Here is an 18,069-nt window from a genome sequence, read left to right as displayed (position 1 = left end):
GAAACAAGGCTACAGTAGAAGCTTTCTTAACCAACTATGGCAACCACTGGATTAACTGATGGTCTCAATTCCCTCTGTAAAATATACTGACCAATGGCCACTGTATTCTGAAAATTAGGGGCTGACAGGTTCCTGTTCTGAATAATAATAGCAGCAACTAACAATGCTTACATGTGTCTGTTACCCTCCTAAATGCTTTACATATATTCTTCACAACAACCCTGTGAAGTGCTTATTTTATGGATGAAGAAATGAAAACAAAGACATGATAAATTACTTGCCCAAGTCACAAGCTAATAAGCATTAGAGTTGGTATTCAAATGAATCCCAGCTTCCATGTTCTTAGCCAGTCAACATAATGCCACTATGAGTGTCTGCTGACCAGCGGAAATGTTGCCTTTCAGAAAAATCAGGTGATTTGCTCACAAACCGGTGTAAATTATCAGTTACTATAATTCTGTAATTTTGTTATATAGTACATAAAAAAAATTATTCCTATGAAAACTAAATTGACTACTCAGAAAAGTCTAAATAAAGGCAAGTCATCAAAAAAAAAAAAAAAAAACTTGTCACATTAAGTGTAGATAAGAACTGCAAATGGTTTCAGGAAAAAAATGTAAACTTACAAGTATCAGACCTCAGACTACATAGTTTTTATTCACAGCAGCTCAAAATGGAATACATTCAAAGACAATACATTATGGATATAGCTTATGAGGAGAAAAAACATGTTCCAATATCAAGAATGATAAAAAACAAATGTTTAACTTTATCGATAAAGATTTTTATTTTTTGTTATTCCCCACTTTAAAATACTTTTTTGATTAAACTATGACCGGTCCCAATTATTTTGGATAAGAGGGCTTCTACTGTATTTTTGGTTAACAAATTCACAAGCTTTTATTAAGGTGGTGGACCAAAGCTCTGAGAAAAATCAAATCTGCTTTATTGCTAAGCTACAATTTTCAAAAATCAAACTGGAAGTTATTTTATGATCCTTACCCATCTTGTGTGGGTGGGTACTCGCATTCTTGTCCTTTGGGAAATACACCGTTAGGATACAGGTCACATATTGGAACTGAGGGAGGGTCTGTTTGAACTTTTGCTGTGAGATACAAATAAAGCATTAACTCCTGCAGTTAAAAATAAAATTAAGCACTTATCATTACAGTTTTTCTCAGTTCCTAATGGTTGTTATATGACCTAATTTTAAAGAATCTCCTTGCTGTCTTACAGTTAAAAACAGAAGATATTTCACCATGCTGGCCACCTCCTCTCCGATGTACTGCTGCTTGGGAATAGAAATATTCAACTCCTTAGAATTCCATTATGTATTTAAACAGTATATGCCTTGGCAGAAAGCACATTCTAATGTTTTTGTCTTCATTTACTATACTGGAAATGGAATAGTATAAAGGCTGTTTTTCATAAATAAAAATCAAAGAAGCAACAAGAAAATATGGAAGAAATCCTATAAAGATGAAATAAAAGTATAAAACTACTATGTATTAATAAATTAAGTGAAAAACTTATTTCAAGGAAATAATAAGGTATAAAAGTTAAGCATATACATACCCAGGGCTAAAAGAATTTAGGTAGCCATACACAAATTTCCAGATACTTAAAAAAAGGTAGAGTTCTTACATATGTTTTAAGAGCATTATTTCCCAAACTATGTTCTAAAACACACCAGTGTTCCAAGATGACTTTCAAAAATATCTGGGGATCTGTCTTCTGAAAAAAATGTTTAAATACATAAGAACTAGTTACATAGTTCTTATTATATGAAGAATCACCTTTTAGTAATGACTGCTATTTCCAAAGACTGCCAGGAAGTTGAGTTAATTTATGCAGTGATATAAGACATTCAATGTATATCTGCAGCATTTCAACTACTGAGGTGAAATATGTGGTTTTCTTTTGATTATAACTGGTCTTATGTTACAGATTTTTGTCTTCAATTTTAACACATATTTTGCTCTTTTTGTTCTGCAATGGGGGAAAAAACTATATAAATAAAAATATGACTTTATTGAGCCAAATCATTTATCTATGGAACCATGTTCAGTTCCTTCCTTTAACCCAAATAGTATCTCATGAGCACCAAATGTTTTTCCGTCTTTACATAATGTTTAAAAGCGTCCTATGGGCAAGTAAACTTGGGAAACACTGTTTTAGGGCCCTCCTAAGAGGGAACATTTAAATTTAAAATAAAAAAAGATCTTAGAGGTCAACTAATTTAGCTTTACACTTAAATCCAGGAATCCCCTAATGCCTCTGACAGATGGCAGTGAACTCCTAACAATGGAAGCAGTCTTTACCTCCCAAGCAAAAATCCATTCATTTTGAAAGAACTGTAACTATTAGAAACCTCTTCCTATACTTATCCTGCTAGTTCCAGCTTTATTCTTTGCAGTTGAAAACATTTTACTTTTCATTTCAACTGATTCCTTCCTCTCTATGATAAGAAACCACTTTAAGGGAAATGGTTCTTAACACTTTCACCCCTATGTGGTGCCAGCCTTGAATTTGTCAATGTTCTTTGTAAGTTGGTATCAGAATCGATTTATATTAATAGTCCAAATAAGGTATAATTAATATAAGACTATACTTTTAATTCTAAAAATCTTAGAGCTATTAAATAGTTAAGACTCCCTGCTTTTTGGCTCACAATGTACTAGCACTCAAAATCCTTAGATCCTATTACCCTGTTCTAATTTTATGTACATCTATAAAAGTTCAGCTTGCTAATCCTAGTCTATTTCTCAGTTTTTTTGATCTTTTGAAATCCTGAGTTTATCAACAAAAGTATTACCACCCTCAGCTTTATTTCATCTACAAATCTGACAGATGCCTTTTATACTGTCCATAAACTTTAAAGCAAAAGACTCAAAAAGAACATTAGAGAAAAAAATTTGTAATCAAAATATGACTAGCCTTAACCACTTATTAACTGTGACTTGGACAAATGGCCAAATGTGCCAAGCCTCAGATTCCTCATCCACAAAATGAAAAACCAGATGAAATCTTGGATAACCTTTGAAAATTCTAATGTACCCTGCCCAAGTTTTATCTAAAACTATGAATAATTATACAATCTGTACTACAGTTATCATTACTATCATTTGTAATTCTCTCACTTTATAAATGAAGAAAATAAGGGCAGTGAATGACTCATTATTACATTATTTGGCTTATTCCAGAAGTGATTTATGATAGCCTACAAGGAGATCAAAAATAAACAAATAAGGAACAGTAAATAAGAGAACAAAAATCAAAACATGGAAAGAACATAAAGTAGAACCTGAAATACAGCCAATACAAAACCACAGATTTGGCTCTAAGCCCTCTAGTAGCCAATATATATATTTTTAAAGCTAGGTTATTTGCATATAGATCATGCTTATGAGATAAATACATTAAGTACTCAGGAAAAGCACAATTATTCTTGATACTAAGACCAAACAAAAGAGTGTCTCTTACAAGTACTCATAAAGAAATGTAATGAACAATAGGTTCAACAACATCCTCAGAGGAGGCACAATAAAAGCTGATGGCATCATAGTAAAACATCTGTCAGTGGAAGAATTCTACCAATGGCATATACAAAGTAGACCCTTAACATTACTCCCTGTTTATCTACTTCTGTTAGGGAGTAATTTAAGAGTATTGGGAGAAAGAGTTATCTCTCAAACCATTTTCAGACAATACCTTGTCTCATAGGCACACTTTTAACAATTTTTGAACGGAAGGAATATGATATCATAATCCCTGGAAGACTTCTAGAACATAGGTAGCCTATGCTCATTAAATACAGACTATGGGGGCACCTGGGTGGCTCAGTCGGTTGGGCAGCTGACTGCGGCTTAGGTCATAATCTCGCGGTCTGTAAGTTCGAGCCCTGTGTCGGGCTCTGTGCGGGCAGCTCAGAGCCTGGAGACTGCTTCCGATTCTGTGTCTCTGTCTCTCTGCCCCTTCCCTGCTTGCTCTCTGTCTCTCTCAAAAATAATAAACTTAAAAAAAAAATTTTTTTTTTAATACAGACTATGCTAGGGACAGAACTGACATCCTATGTGTAGAAGGACCTAACAAAAGTAGAAGCCTGAATAGAAAGAAGGCTATCCTATCTTCATCTGGAGACACATCAGGAAAAATGCTGGCAGAGCCAAAAGCTTTCTTTAAAAAGTTAGGTATTTCTCTCAACACAGAGATAAAAATGAGTCAAGCCCCAATATTCTAATTCATAAAATTTTCGCCTGAAAGATTTAAAGAAAGGTGCAACCAGACATTCAATGGTCCCTAATAGCCCAAAGGGCATCCAAGATTAGAACTTGTTCTGATTCTCAACCCAACCCAACATTTATTCCCCAATACTTATACATTCTCCCCCTGGTCTCCCTAATAGAATTTCAGGTCCCTGAAGATGTCAATTTGCCATTTAAAATAAAACAAAACGCAAGTAGGATCATATTTTAAGTAATATGAAATAGTGCAATACGTCATTAGTAAAATTTTACCATATGCACAAATTTTAAATAATGGGAATCCTCATTAAATACTCATCAAGAATCTTGTAATTTCAAAGCTGGCAGGTGAACTGCCAACTATGTTTACCCTATTACCACACAGTGGCATCACTTTAGTCATCACTGAAAGAATTGTTATTTGCATTATTCAAGTTTTAAATGATAAACTCATCCCTAAATTGTGGTAAAATGCAACCAACTTATTATTAACATCCTTTATCTCAACAATAGGTAAAGAAAATACCAACAGGACTATTAAATGAAAGAATAGTTGTTTCATTAAATTCTACCTCTGTTAAGCCTAAATTTATTTCCCTGACATACACTAGGATCTTAAGCAACTTCAAACCTACTCTTCAAACCAGCTGGTTAACAAACACTTAAAATTTTTTAAGTAAGACCAACTTAAGATACTAACGTCCTCTCTTCTTCTTCTTCTTTTTCTTCTTCTTTCCAGCTGCTCCATCTCCATCCCCATCTCCATCTAAGAAAAGACCATTTCAAGTACACATTTATTTAAACCTCAGAAACAGAGAGACAAAACAAGCATAAGCAGACAAGTAACACACACACAAAGCATCTTAAATAACATACAACAGAGTTGATCCAATATTCTTAGAACAGAATTCTATATAATGCTAATGTCTCAAAATTTGGTTTGTATAATCAAAAGCACTAAGGAAACTTTGACTCACTCTAATAAAAGAATTATTGAAAAAGGTATTTTTAAGAATAAAAAGTATATTAACACTCTTTTTCAAAAACTAGGAAAAATAACCAGTGTTAGTTTAATGCTAATGACTGGGTGACTTCACCTAAAATATTACTAGTTTGTTTACATATGCTTTGCAGGTTAGTATTTCATGACCTCATGTGATCCTCAAAGCAACTTTATGAGGTAAAACAAGGAATGTTTAATGGATATGCCCAAGGTAATCCCAACTGATAATGGCAGAACTGGACCAAGAATATATCACCTGATTCCTAATCCATGCAGGGATATTTAGGGGGTCATATTTTAAAATATCTTTTCCTGGGGCACCTCGGTGGCTCAGTCAGTTAAGCATCTGACTTTGGCTTAGGTCACGATCTCACGGTTCATGGGTTTGAGCCCCGCGTTGGGCTCTGTGCTGACAGCTCCAAGCGTGGAGCCTGCTTCAGATTCTGTGTCTCCCTCTTTCTCTCTCTGTCCCTCCCCCACTTGCGCTCTCTCTTGTTCAAAAATAAATTTAACCTTTTGGGATGAGCACTGGGTGTTGTATGGAAACCAATTTGACAGTAAATTTCATATATTAAAAAATAAAAAAATAAAAAAAAAAACAAAAAAAACCCCACAAAAATAAATTTAAAAAATTAAAAAATTTTAGGGGCGCCTGGGTGGCTTGGTCGGTTAAGCGTCCGACTTCGGCTCAGGTCATGATCTCACGGTCCATGAGTTCGAGCCCCGCGTCGGGCTCTGTGCTGACAGCTCAGAGCCTGGAGCCTGTTTCAGATTCTGTGTCTCCCTCTCTCTCTGCCCCTCCCCTGTTCATGCTCTGTCTCTCTCTGTCTCAAAAATAAATAAACGTTAAAAAAAAATTTTTTTTTTTAAAAATTAAAAAATTTTAAATATCTTTTCCTGTATAGTTGTTATTAAAGAAAGAGTCCTTCTGGGTCAAATGTACACAAAAATCAGAGGGTATATACGCTTTTCCTAGGTTCAGTTGTCAGGTTCTCAAAAGAACCTGATGCCCAAAAATGGAGATTAAGAACTATCTGAAAAAATAGTTAGCAAAAGAGTAACTAAAGTAACCACTATCTGTTAGTTTTTATAACGATCTTTTATGAAGCCCATGCCATTCTCTTGAACTTGGAGAAAAGATAAAGGATACTATTATGGCCAAGATTAAATAAATAGTGACTTAAAACATTTTAAATAAAGGGTACCAAAAAATAGACTGGAATTTCTGAATTTCTAAAAAGGCTGCTCAATAAATTTCAACACTCATGAAGTACGCCAATCTACCCACAAATCACAATGCTATGAAACAGGGATGAATAGGAAGCTGTGGCAACAATTAGAAGTTAACAGTTTAATAGTATGTTCACCATATAGTCTTCTTTTAAATGTTTCCCCTAGTGGCAGTAACTCATGGCTAGCATCAATAATTTTAGATCATGAAATCCACACTCATAAAACAATGTCAAACGAATGCTTAAATTTTCTACTCCCAGAATGATAAGCAAGAGTCATAAAAGAAATTATCTCACCATGCTACCACCTATATTCTTCTATTATAATTATCACACAAAATTATATATATATATATATATATTTTTTTTTTTTTTTTTTTTTTTTTTCTGCAAAATGATAAGGGAGCTACAATGACCCTACTTGTCTGTGAGCTCCTTAAAGATTATACACCATTTCTTAAACTAAGGCACAGGACTAAGCATATGATAAATATTCACTCTATTCAACAAATGAATGTTCTTTTCGTTTATTTTATCCTACTTATTTTCACCTAAATGAGAAATAGGAAACAGCAGTTTAACAAAGAAGGAGGTAACATGATATAGGGCTTTAATGGATTGAGTGATAGAAAACAGCCAATATTTGACAATGTTTGACTTAGAAATTTGCAATTTCTTTTTTAAAAAAAAAATTTTTTTTTTTAACGTTTATTTATTTTTGAGACAGAGAGAGATAGAACATGATCGGGGGAGGGTCAGAGAGAGAGGGAGACACAGAATCTGAAACAGGCTCCAGGTTCTGGGCTGTCAGCACAGAACCCGATGCGGGGCTCAAACCCAAGAACTGTGAGATCGTGACCCGAGCTGAAGTCGGACGCTTAGCCGACTGAGCCACCCAGGCACCCCAGAAATTTGCAATTTCTTATGTTCATTCAACCTTATGAAATTGGGTACAGGAAACATGGAAACACAGTCGGAACACAAACATTGCCAACTTATGCATTACTGGTTTCTAGATTCAAAAGCTCAAGAAAAATAACAGTAAAAAATTTTTTTTATGTTTATTCATTTTTGAGACAGAGAGAGCACACACACACACGAGCAGGGGAGGGGAAGGGAGAGAATCCCAAGCAGGCTCCACGCTGTCAGAGCAGAGCCCAACGCAGGGCTTGATCTGACTAGAGATCATGACCTGAGCCGAAATCAAGACAACAAACTGAGCCACCCAGGAGCCCCTAACATGAATTTTTTTCTTTTTTTTTTTTTAGAAAACACAACTTTCAGGGTGCCTTGGTACCTCAGTCAGTTGAGTGGTTGACTAGTGATTTCAGCTCAGGTCATGATCCCAGGGTTCTCCCTCCTTCACCCCCTTTCCCCTCCCCCTCCACCACTCTCCCCTGCTTGCAGGTGCTCCAAAAAAAAAAAAAAAAATTAATTAAAAAAGAAAACACTAATTCACATATTCTGCACTACAATTTTATTTTATTTTTTTTTTTTTTAATTTTTTTTTTTTTCAATGTTTTTTATTTATTTTTGGGACAGAGAGAGACAGAGCATGAACGGGGGAGGGGCAGAGAGAGAGGGAGACACAGAATCGGAAACAGGCTCCAGGCTCCGAGCCATCAGCCCAGAGCCCGACGCGGGGCTCGAACTCACGGACCGCAAGATCGTGACCTGGCTGAAGTCGGACGCTTAACCGACTGCGCCACCCAGGCGCCCCTGCACTACAATTTTAATAGTAACTTTCATTCATTCAATAAACATTTGCTTAGGGATTGGTGGCTCGGTTAAGCATCCGACTTTGGCTCAGGTCACGATCTCATGGTTCATGAGTTTGAGCCCCATGTTGGGCTCTGTGCTGACAGCTCAGAGCCTGGCACCTGCTGTGTCTCCTTCTCTCTCTGCCCCTCACCGACTCATGTTTGCACACGCTCTCTCTCTCAAAAAGAAACATTAAAAAATAATAATAATAATTTGCTGACTTCTCAAATAGGTAAAAGGAGCAAAATAGCAAACAAGATGGTCTTTACTCTGGAAGAACATTCAATGTCTAGCATACCAGTACATAACACTACACTCAACCTAAAACAAATGCTTCAAGATATATATCCAGTTTTAAATACACCCTAAAAGTCCTTCCAGCTGTGTGATGTTAGGCAAATTATTTAGCCTCTCTCTACCATGGTTTCTTCATCTTGAAAATGAGGTAAGAAGAAGCTCCTCCTTTGATACTCATTCTTCTGAGACCAATGTTCAAGGTCTGTATTCGGTATGGAATAATAGCTACTGTTTATTGCCAGAAGGGTAGTAGAGCCTGGATCCGAATAGTCAACTATATATGCTTATACTCCCATGCATTATACCATGCCACAATTTATGTTTTTTTTAATGTTTATTTATTTTTGATTTTTGGTTTTTAAAATTTTTGATTTTAATGTTTATTTTTACGTTTTATGTTTTAACGTTTATTTATTGAGAGACAGACAGAATGCAAGCAGGGGAGGGGCAGAGAGAGGGAGACACAGAATTGGAAGCAGGCTCCAGGCTCTGAGCTGTCAGCACAGCACCCAACAAGGGGCTTAAACTCATGAACAGTGAGATCACAACCTGAGCTGAAGTCCGATGCTTAACTCACTGAACCACCCAGGTGCCCCACAACTTATGTTTTTGTAAGTCTTTCACAGCATCCCAGGATATTCTTAACAGGTATAGACTGTTCATATTTATTGCTGGATTAGCACTATGTCCAAATCAATTAACATTTGTTGAATGACAACTGGACATCCATATGCAAGAAAAAAAGGTACCTTAATTCTTACCTTCCACTATATACAAAAATGAATTCTAATGGATCATAGACCTCAACATAACAGCTAAAAATATATAAAACTTCTTGGGGTGGCTGGTTGGCTCAGTTGGTTCAATGTCCCAACTCCTGATTTTGGCTCAGGTCGTGATCTCATGGTCTATGAGTTCGAGCCCCACATCCGGCTCTGCACTGGCAGTGTGGAGCCTGCTCAAAATTCTCTCTGCTCCATCTCTGCTCACCTGCATGCTATCTGTCTCTCAAAAATAAAGATTAAAAAAAAAAAAACAAACTTTCCATTCTTTAAAATAAATAAATGAAAATAAAAATGTATAAAACTTCTTGAAGAGAACGTAAGAAAAAATCTTCATGACCCTAGAGACAGCAATTATTTAACTTTTTGGATAACACACAAAAAACATGAACCATAAATAAAATAAATGGGATTTCATCAAAATTAAAATCTTTTCTGCTGCAAATACTAACATGAAAGAAAATATTAAAACATTTATCAGATAAAGAATTTGTATCAAGAGTAGAGAACTACTATAACTCAGTAAAACAAATAACTCAATTGAAAAATGGACAAAAGATGTGAACATTTCACCAAAGATATATGAAAGGCAAAAACATGAAAAGATGTTCAACATCATCAATCATTAGGGAAATGCAAGTTAAAACCACAATAACATACTACTACACACCTGTTAGAAAGCTAAAATTTAAAAATTAACAATACCAAATGCTTAAGAGATTCAAAGCACTTTGGAACTCTCAACCACTGCTGACCAGAAAGCAAAATGACACAGCTACTCTAAGTAACAGTTTGATAGTTTCTTATAAACATATACTTCCCATATGACCAGCAAACCTACTCCTAGGTATTTACTGAGGAGAAATGAAAATGTCTACACAAAGCCTTGTATACAAATGTTCACAATAACTTTATTCATAAGGCAAAAACTAGAAACAATCCAAATATCCATCAACTAGTAAGTGGATAAACGAATTTGGAATACTATTCAGCAATAAAAACTAATGAACTACTGACACATATGCAACAACTGGATGACTCAGATTATCATGCTAAGGGAAATAAGCCAAACAAGCCACACACTACAATAATTCCATTTATATAATATTGTAGAAAAAACTACAGTAACAGAAAAATGTATCAAAGGTTTCAAGGGATTAGGGTATAGAGCAGAGAACAGACTTCAAGGGGTACAAGGGAACTTTTCTGTGGAGATGGAAATGTTAAATGAAAATGGTCTACATCTTGAGGTGCCTGGATGGCTCCATCGGTTAAGCAATCGACTTCGGATCAGGTGATAATCTCACAGCTCCTGAGTTCAAGCCCTGCGTCAAGCTCTGTGCTGACAGCTCAGAGCCTGGAGCCTGCTTCACATTCTGTGTCTCCCTCTCTCTGACCCTCCCCTGCTTGCACTCTGTCTCTCTCTCTCTCTCTCTCTCTGTCACAAAAATAAACAAACATTAAAAGAAAATGGTCTACATCCTGGTTGTGGTAACACAAATGCATACATTTGTCAAAACTCACCAAACGATATACTTATCGTTTTTTTTTTAATCTTTTTTTTTTTTTTTTTTTTTTTTGAGAGAGAAAGAGTGTGAGCAGGGGAGGAACAGAGAGAGGGAGATACAGAATCCGAAGCAGGCTCCAGGCTCTGAACTGTCAGTACAGAGCCCGACACGGGGCTCGAACTCATGAACGGTGAGATCACGATCTGAGCCTAAGTCAGATGCTCAACCGAGCCACCCAGGCGTCCCATCAAACGATTACTCATAAAGGGCAAATACATAGAACGTACAACATCATGAGTAAACCCTAATATAAACTATGGACTTTGCATAATAATGATATATCAATATAGGTTCATCCACTGTCACAAATGCACCACTCCAGTGGGGGATGTTGATAATGGGAGAGGCTGTGCATGTGTAGTGGTAGGGGGTATATGGGAAATCTCTGTACCTTCTGCTTGATTTTGCTATGAACCCCAAGTAAAACTTCTCCAAAACAAAGTGTATTTTTTGAAAATGGTGAATATAGTCCTAGGCAAATTATACCTTAATAAACTTGACTTAGGGGACCCAGGTGGCTCAGTTGGTTAAAGGTCCAACTCTTGAGCTCTGTTTAGGTCTTGATCTCAAGGTCATGAGTTCAAGTCCTGCACTGGACTTAAATAGTTAAAATTTTTTTTAAAAAACCTAACTTAAAACTTTATTGAATTACTTCTAGAACATTGCCAATTGCCCATGGGACTAACTTTTCATACCAATACTCCAGTGTCAAATTTAACACATCTAAAATTAAACACAATACCTTCTCCTTTGCCTACAAATTCCCTCCTCCAATCCCCACCCACTCTCCCTCTCTACTTCACCATTTCAGTGAACAGCACCAACATTGTCACCCATGTTCAAACCTCTAGAATCTACTAATGCCTCTTCTTCCTTCTCCCCAGTTTGAAAGTCTCTTGCATCCTTTGAATTCTGCTTCCACAACCACTATTCCAATGAACCGTTCCTTTCCATTCTCATTTATGCCCACCAATTTAAATCATTAACACATGCCTAAGCTGTTAAGTGCCCTCCAAAATGATTTCCAAGCCTTTCCTGTATATTTCCTCTAGCAACCCTGCATATATATACAGATTAAATTATTTTTATAACATTCTTCTCTTTTCCTTAACATTTTATTTTATCAATGTGGGACTTAAACTCACGACCCCGAGGACCAAGAGTCACATGCCCTATGGCCTGAACCAGCCAGGCTCCCCTATAACATTCTTCTTTTAAAAATGCTCCAAGGCTCCTTCAACAAATCATCTCATATGGCTGGTCTGCACTATTCACTACATCTTGAATACATTCTCAGCATTGTTCTACCCCAAAGTGGTCTCTTCTGTTTGGTTTCATTCACTCAAGTCCCACTCCTTCCAAAGAGTGTTCCTTCATCACTGAGCCCGCAATTCCATCTCCAAATTCCAATAAGCTTTCAGTGTATCTTTTCCGCTCTTTGTCTCTCCACCCCACTATCAGTTTTTCTTTAGTACAAAGATTCTGAAATACTTTCTATCCTCTCAAACAACTCTCACAATAGATAAGTAGTACTACTCTATTAATTGGTACTACTAATTAGTATGAATTAGTACCATTAATTCATTTCAATAATTACTATTATTGAAACAAATTAGGCAAACAATTCAATTAGAGAAAACCAATACTCCAAAAATTGTCTTTAAAACATTGATGATTTCCAATCCGACAATCAAACTTTTCTCCTTCAATGTCAAGAGATTCACACAACTTTGCAGAGGTGCAATGAAACAAGGAACACTCTTCAAGATTAACATTTTGATATTCTACACAGGCCTACAGCAATCTATTATATAACCTTGAATTTAACAGTTTCTTTCTTGCTAAGAGCTCAAAATATGTTCTTAATTTGAAGCACAAACCAAGGTAAAATGGACTAGAGATTTGCTTAAGGAAGAGCTAACTATTCCCTTGAACCTTGGCATATTTTCCACCAAATTTTGACTATAAGCTCCTTGAAGACATAGAGTTTATCTTTCTAAAGGAGAGACAACTACTCTGCCTTATCCTAACACAATAATTAAAGTACAGCAAGCTTTTGTGTTGCTAAGGATTATAAGGCACAAGCCCAAGTTGGCAGTGCTTGAGGAAGAGCAGCAAGTCACAAGGGTACAATTAAGAATGGGAAAGTCTCATCTCCCTTTCTGACAAAAAAGCCTGCAGAATAAGTTCTCTTAGCAAATACTGCCTCCACTGTCTTACTGATAACATCAATTGTTAGAATTCCAAGAGTTTTTGTCTTTAAAGAAATTTTGTAGGACCAACATACGGCAAGAAGCTAGGGTTGGGAAATTTGTAATAGAGTTTAGAGGCACTCCATATAGTCTTTGAAAGTAAAGAGAGGGAGCTTTCATACAGAGTAAAGGAATAGACTTGGAATCAGGTGCTAGGTTTGAAACTTTTGGTTCTACACATAGCTATGTCACACTGGGCAAATGACATAACTATTATTTCCTGAAAAGAGCACCTACTTTGCTTGGTTTTGTGAAGGTAAAATGAGAACACATGTGAAAGTATTCTAAGACAGTGCCTTGTACATATTAGTTGCTCAATAAATGTTAGTTGAATAAACAGTCCTTTTATTTCATCTTGATACCCACTACTTGGTATTTTACCAAGTACATTTTTAAAAGTTGAGATCTGTGTTATTTGAGCAGACATTCAACCTATCCCACTTTTTAAGAGTTACTTATAAATACCTTTTCTTTTTTATCTGTGATATTGAGGCTTTAATGTCAATTAATTAAGTAAAACATCAGAGAATCACAAACTATATGGACACAAGCAGATTTTGTTTAAAGAATATCATATTTTCTTGCTTTTCTAACCACAAAAATCAAATTTACCATTTACCTTCATCGTCATCATCTCTTTCTTTCTCTTCCAATGCTTGTCTTTCCAATTGTCTTGCTACCTCATCAACTGAGGCTCCTGATTCTTTATCAGGTTCCTGTTGCCCTGCTGATCAAATATAACATAAGTCAAATCTAATAAAGATACTTTCCAATTTGAATATGTTCTAAGGATCCTGGAGAACACACAAGTCCTTTCCTGTCTGATAAGTATTCAGGAAACAAAAACAGAAACGTTATTGTGAACATAATCGAATTTACTTAAGAAAAATCTGCCACATCTAAGTAGCATTGTCCATTCAATAAACTATCCATTACACCTTCTTTGTACTAGTAACTAAACAATAAAAGAAAATGTGAGTTGGTCCCTAGCCTTAAGTTGTTTCACTTTTTAAAGTACTTAACAATTTGACTACAGCAAACACTTTATTAACCAAACAGGTACTTAAGATAGGTAGTAAATGCTGAAGGTCTTAGCAAGAGGAGGATTTGGACAAGACACTGGGAACTTCAAATCTTCATGAAGAAGTTGCCAAGCCAGGATGGGTAAAATCAAAACAAATAGGAAAAGATAATTCCATTACTAAAAAACCTAAATTCTTCAACAGCACAAGACCAGCTCCCCCCACCTCACCCAAGTGATTACAACAATCTAGCTGTAGGAGCAATAGCTGTGTGTATAAAGGGATAGTATTCCCACTTAGCACATACTGAAGTGATATTCTGGCTACTGTAGAGGGTTCATATTGAGAGATACAACTGCTAAAAATATATTAGGGTCAGTCTACTGAGCACCTGAATGGACAAACTGAAGAGTTTGGATTTCATCCGAAAGCCAGGAACAGCCGACTTATGTCCAGGGATTAAACTTTCTCTTGAAGTGTCTCAGCACCCACAACTTTCCCTTTTCAACTCCCATTTAATCAAAATTTCATAAAGTTATAGATTAACCCTTTCCAACCTGTCTCAACTTCACCTTCATCACTTGTGGCCTCTCCATTGGTCCCTCAATCTTTGTGTGGCTGATTTTAGAAACAGGTACAACATTTTTTTCCCTAAAATGAAGGACCACGTACAACAAAAACACCGACTTCTCAAAATATTTTAAGTTCCTAACTCATAATGTAATCCAAGTGTAAACTTTCAGCTGTTTTCCTTACCTTACCAATGGATTTAAAGAAGTTCAATTCCAACCCACAGAATATTCTATCTGGACTGCCGGCAAATGGCATCATAATTCACACCTAAAAGCCTTGAAGCTTGGTGATGCTATGGGATGAGGCAGGTGAAAATTCGCACCACTACCATCCATATATTCTGCAATTACTACTCAGTGACATGAGCGCGTGGGCAAACACACATACACACACACCCAGAAGTGCAGCTCGCAACAAATATCCTTCTGTAAACCAGGAAGGTGGGGGGAGGCGCAGTCAAGGCACGAAGATTTGCCCACTCCTCTCCTATCCTTGACGAAAATATGCTCCAGGTTGCTTCAGCAAAGAGGCGACAGTCCGGGTCAGAACGGATTTTTGAGGAAGGCACACCGCGAGGCGGGTGGTAGAGCTGAGCCCTGTGCACAGCTTCAAGTTCGTTGCACGGTATGTATGGGTGGGAGCTGAGTTCTGGCAATTATAAGGGCCCAGCAACCCCAGAACTACCTCACCACAGGCTGAAGCACCCTTTTCTCCCCCACCCCACCCCCACCAACTCTCTAGTCCCAGCTAAGGAGAAGCCGCCTCTCCCCGAGATTGGGAATCTGTAGTCCGATTTCAACACACACTCAGTCCTGGGAATCAGTCCAGTGCAGTGTTCCGAGTCCCCCAGTCTCTTGTCACCCCTGCCGGGCCTGGGCCGAGCCGTTCGGCAATCCCTGGAGGGGACTGGGAACATACAAAACTCCCTTTACCTGTGGCAGCCCCTTTACTCTTCTTCTTCTTCCGTCTTTTTTTCTTGGCTGCCTCCTCAGCCGTAGAGACAGCTCCCTCTTCTCTGTCGTCTGGATCCAGGTCGCCATTCAGGTGGCTCCCGGAGGACGCTGCCTCCTCCACACCCGCCATGTTGCCCGAGAGAGCGCGAGACAGTGAGACAGAGCGGCGAGGGCCCGCTCCTTCTTCACCCACCTACACCAGCGACGCCGGAAGCTGCTCTCGATGGTAGGAGCGCAGGGAATGCTGGGATGTCGGAGGACTTGACGGCGCGAATCGCGCGCGAAAGGGTGTTGGGCGAGGCTGCGGAGGAGCGCTGGACTGTGGCTGCTAAAGTGCTAGTGGCTGCCTCATACACCTTTTTTGTCCCGCGCCTTGGGCATTCCCCGGGCACATTGAATGCCTGTGCTTGCCCAGCCCTCAAGAGAGAGGGACGTCTGTGCTGAAACCGAAAAGTCATGTTAGCGGATTTATGAAGCGTGCCGAAAGCGAGAAGAGGGCCCCAAAATGTGTTCACTTGTACACCTTTTTTTTTTTTTTTTTTTTTTTTTAGGACTCAGAAGGACTGTGTTGTTTTTCACAGTTACAGTTCACAACGAGGCTGTCCAAGCACTTACGGTGATGAACCTGCAAAGGAGACTGAAGAGGCGTTTATTATTAGAGAAGGCAAGGGAAAACAGCGTTTCACGGAGGGAGTGATTAACCGCAGAGTGCTGCTAGGAAGTCAAGTAAGAGGACTGAAAAATGTCAGTTGTATATAGTAACATGGAAGACATTGGTGACCTCAGCAACAGCTACTTAGATAGTGAGAGATGGAAGGCGGACTCCAGAGAGTTGAGGAATGAGAGGGAGGTGAGGAAATAAGAGACTGTCCTCATCCTTCAAATTTCAGCTGAAATGCCACTCCCTCCGAGACTCTTCCTCGGTAATCTAAATCAGGCCCTGCTTTTACAACCTCTCGTTGAATTCTTAACCTTTCATGGCAATTTGTAATTACATAATATGTTTGGTAAATTGGTTTATGTCTGTCTCCCCAACTACCTTGGGCTCTGAAGAGAACACCCTGTGTATTTTGTGTTCTGTCACCAGCACCTACCTCTAAGCTAAAGCATAGTCTGAGCTCAGGAAATAGTCATTGTATCAATAGCACTTGAAAAGCTCCAAGTACTTTATTTTCTCATTTTATCCGCTTCTGAGTTGAGGAAATTAGAAAGTTTTGTGAACTTAGGTCACACAGCAAGTGAATAGAATCCAAACAGGCATCAGGCACCAAAAGTTTAATAATTCTGTATTCTGCCTTCCCAATTGAAATTTCAAATCAGTAAACATTTATTGATTGTAGGTTAGAAATAATTTTTCTTGATGGGCAATAAAAAATGAAGGACAGATCTGTACCCTCAAGAGAGTGTAGCATTCAGTGAGATAAAAATTTAACTAAATAAGAATAAAATAATACTTATGCTAATACTTAAGTCATTTATTAATTCTTTTCTATTCCAAGCTAATATATCACAAAGGTGAAGAATTTTAAAACAGTCTAGAAGATATTCAGACTAGGGGCAAGGATGTGACTAAGCTCAGGAGAAATCAAAGCTCACCCTTTTGAGGTGCAAGGCTACTGCAGAAGATTTTTTAACATCCTTATAAGTAATACTGCTACGTCAAAATGCCTCCAAAATTTTTTTGTAAATCTTCCCGGTTTTTCTGTAAATTCTGGAAATACTTGTACTGTGGCTACTATCTCAGACCCAGTTGAGGAGACACAGGATCCTGGAGGACAGAAACTGTAGGGTTGATAAATGACTTTTCACAAAGGGGTGCTGGTATAGGTTGACAGAATTATCAACGTCAAAATAAAATTTGTTCACTTAAAAAAATAAGCTACGAAAATGCAATAAGACAAAATACTGTTTCTTTGTTGGAAAGGGATTGTACTCTACTTCTCCCCCTTTTTTTCCTGAAAAGAAGCAAGAAAACTAAACTTCAAGGTAGTTGTATAAAAACAATATATATCTCAACAGTATGGTAGTCGATATTTGTTGAATGATTGTTTTCCAGGAAATTCCAGAGTTTGAGATAACTGAGTAAGTACTTAAAATAATAGCCCGTTACACTCCTTATTTCCATCATTTTTCTTCATTTAGTTTCTCTACAAGAGGAAATTGAATAGGATAAAGGAATGAGAAATGTTGAAATCTCAAAGAATCTAAGAGAACTAAGAATCTAAGTAAATAATGTAACTCAATACCAGTACAGGCTAAAATATTTTTCCTAGCTGGCTACATGAAGTAATTTTGTCTCAGATGGCTAACTAGATAAGCAGATAAAAATGTATTTTTTCCTTAGGGAGATACTTTTACATTTTTTTTTTTTTTTTAATTTTT

At 37.3% G+C, this 18,069-nt stretch overlaps 2 protein-coding genes across 5 annotated transcripts in view; one reads left to right on the top strand and one right to left on the bottom strand.

The window, feature by feature from the left end:
• Positions 1–15,916, bottom strand: part of METAP2 (methionyl aminopeptidase 2) — a 29,529-nt gene extending 13,613 nt beyond the window's left edge. The window contains exons 1-4 of one of the 3 annotated variants that reach the window (XM_042947408.1): positions 15,667–15,916; positions 13,759–13,866; positions 4,945–5,010; positions 1,003–1,105 (exon numbers count right to left, since the gene is read on the bottom strand). In XM_042947408.1, coding sequence (XP_042803342.1) covers positions 1,003–1,105; positions 4,945–5,010; positions 13,759–13,866; positions 15,667–15,817 — 428 coding nt within the window. In that variant the 5' untranslated portion in view covers positions 15,818–15,916. Of the gene's footprint in view, positions 1–1,002; positions 1,106–3,711; positions 3,814–4,944; positions 5,011–13,758; positions 13,867–15,666 lie in introns of those variants that run through there. The other 2 variants (XM_042947409.1, XM_042947410.1) reach the window with 2 other exon arrangements.
• A 71-nt stretch (positions 15,917–15,987) lies between these two features.
• LOC122224943 (uncharacterized protein C3orf20 homolog) overlaps positions 15,988–18,069 on the top strand; it is a 191,042-nt gene continuing 188,960 nt past the window's right edge. For both annotated transcript variants that reach the window (XM_042947397.1, XM_042947396.1), the window contains exon 1: positions 15,988–16,413. The gene's annotated coding sequence lies outside the window, so the exon portion shown is untranslated. The remainder of the gene's footprint in view (positions 16,414–18,069) is intronic.

The sequence above is a fragment of the Panthera leo genome, chromosome B4 (assembly GCF_018350215.1).
Source record: "Panthera leo isolate Ple1 chromosome B4, P.leo_Ple1_pat1.1, whole genome shotgun sequence".
NCBI classification, from domain to species: Eukaryota; Metazoa; Chordata; class Mammalia; order Carnivora; family Felidae; genus Panthera; species Panthera leo.
The sequence above is the reverse complement of the archived record's forward strand: the minus strand, read 5'-3'. Positions and strand labels throughout refer to the sequence as shown.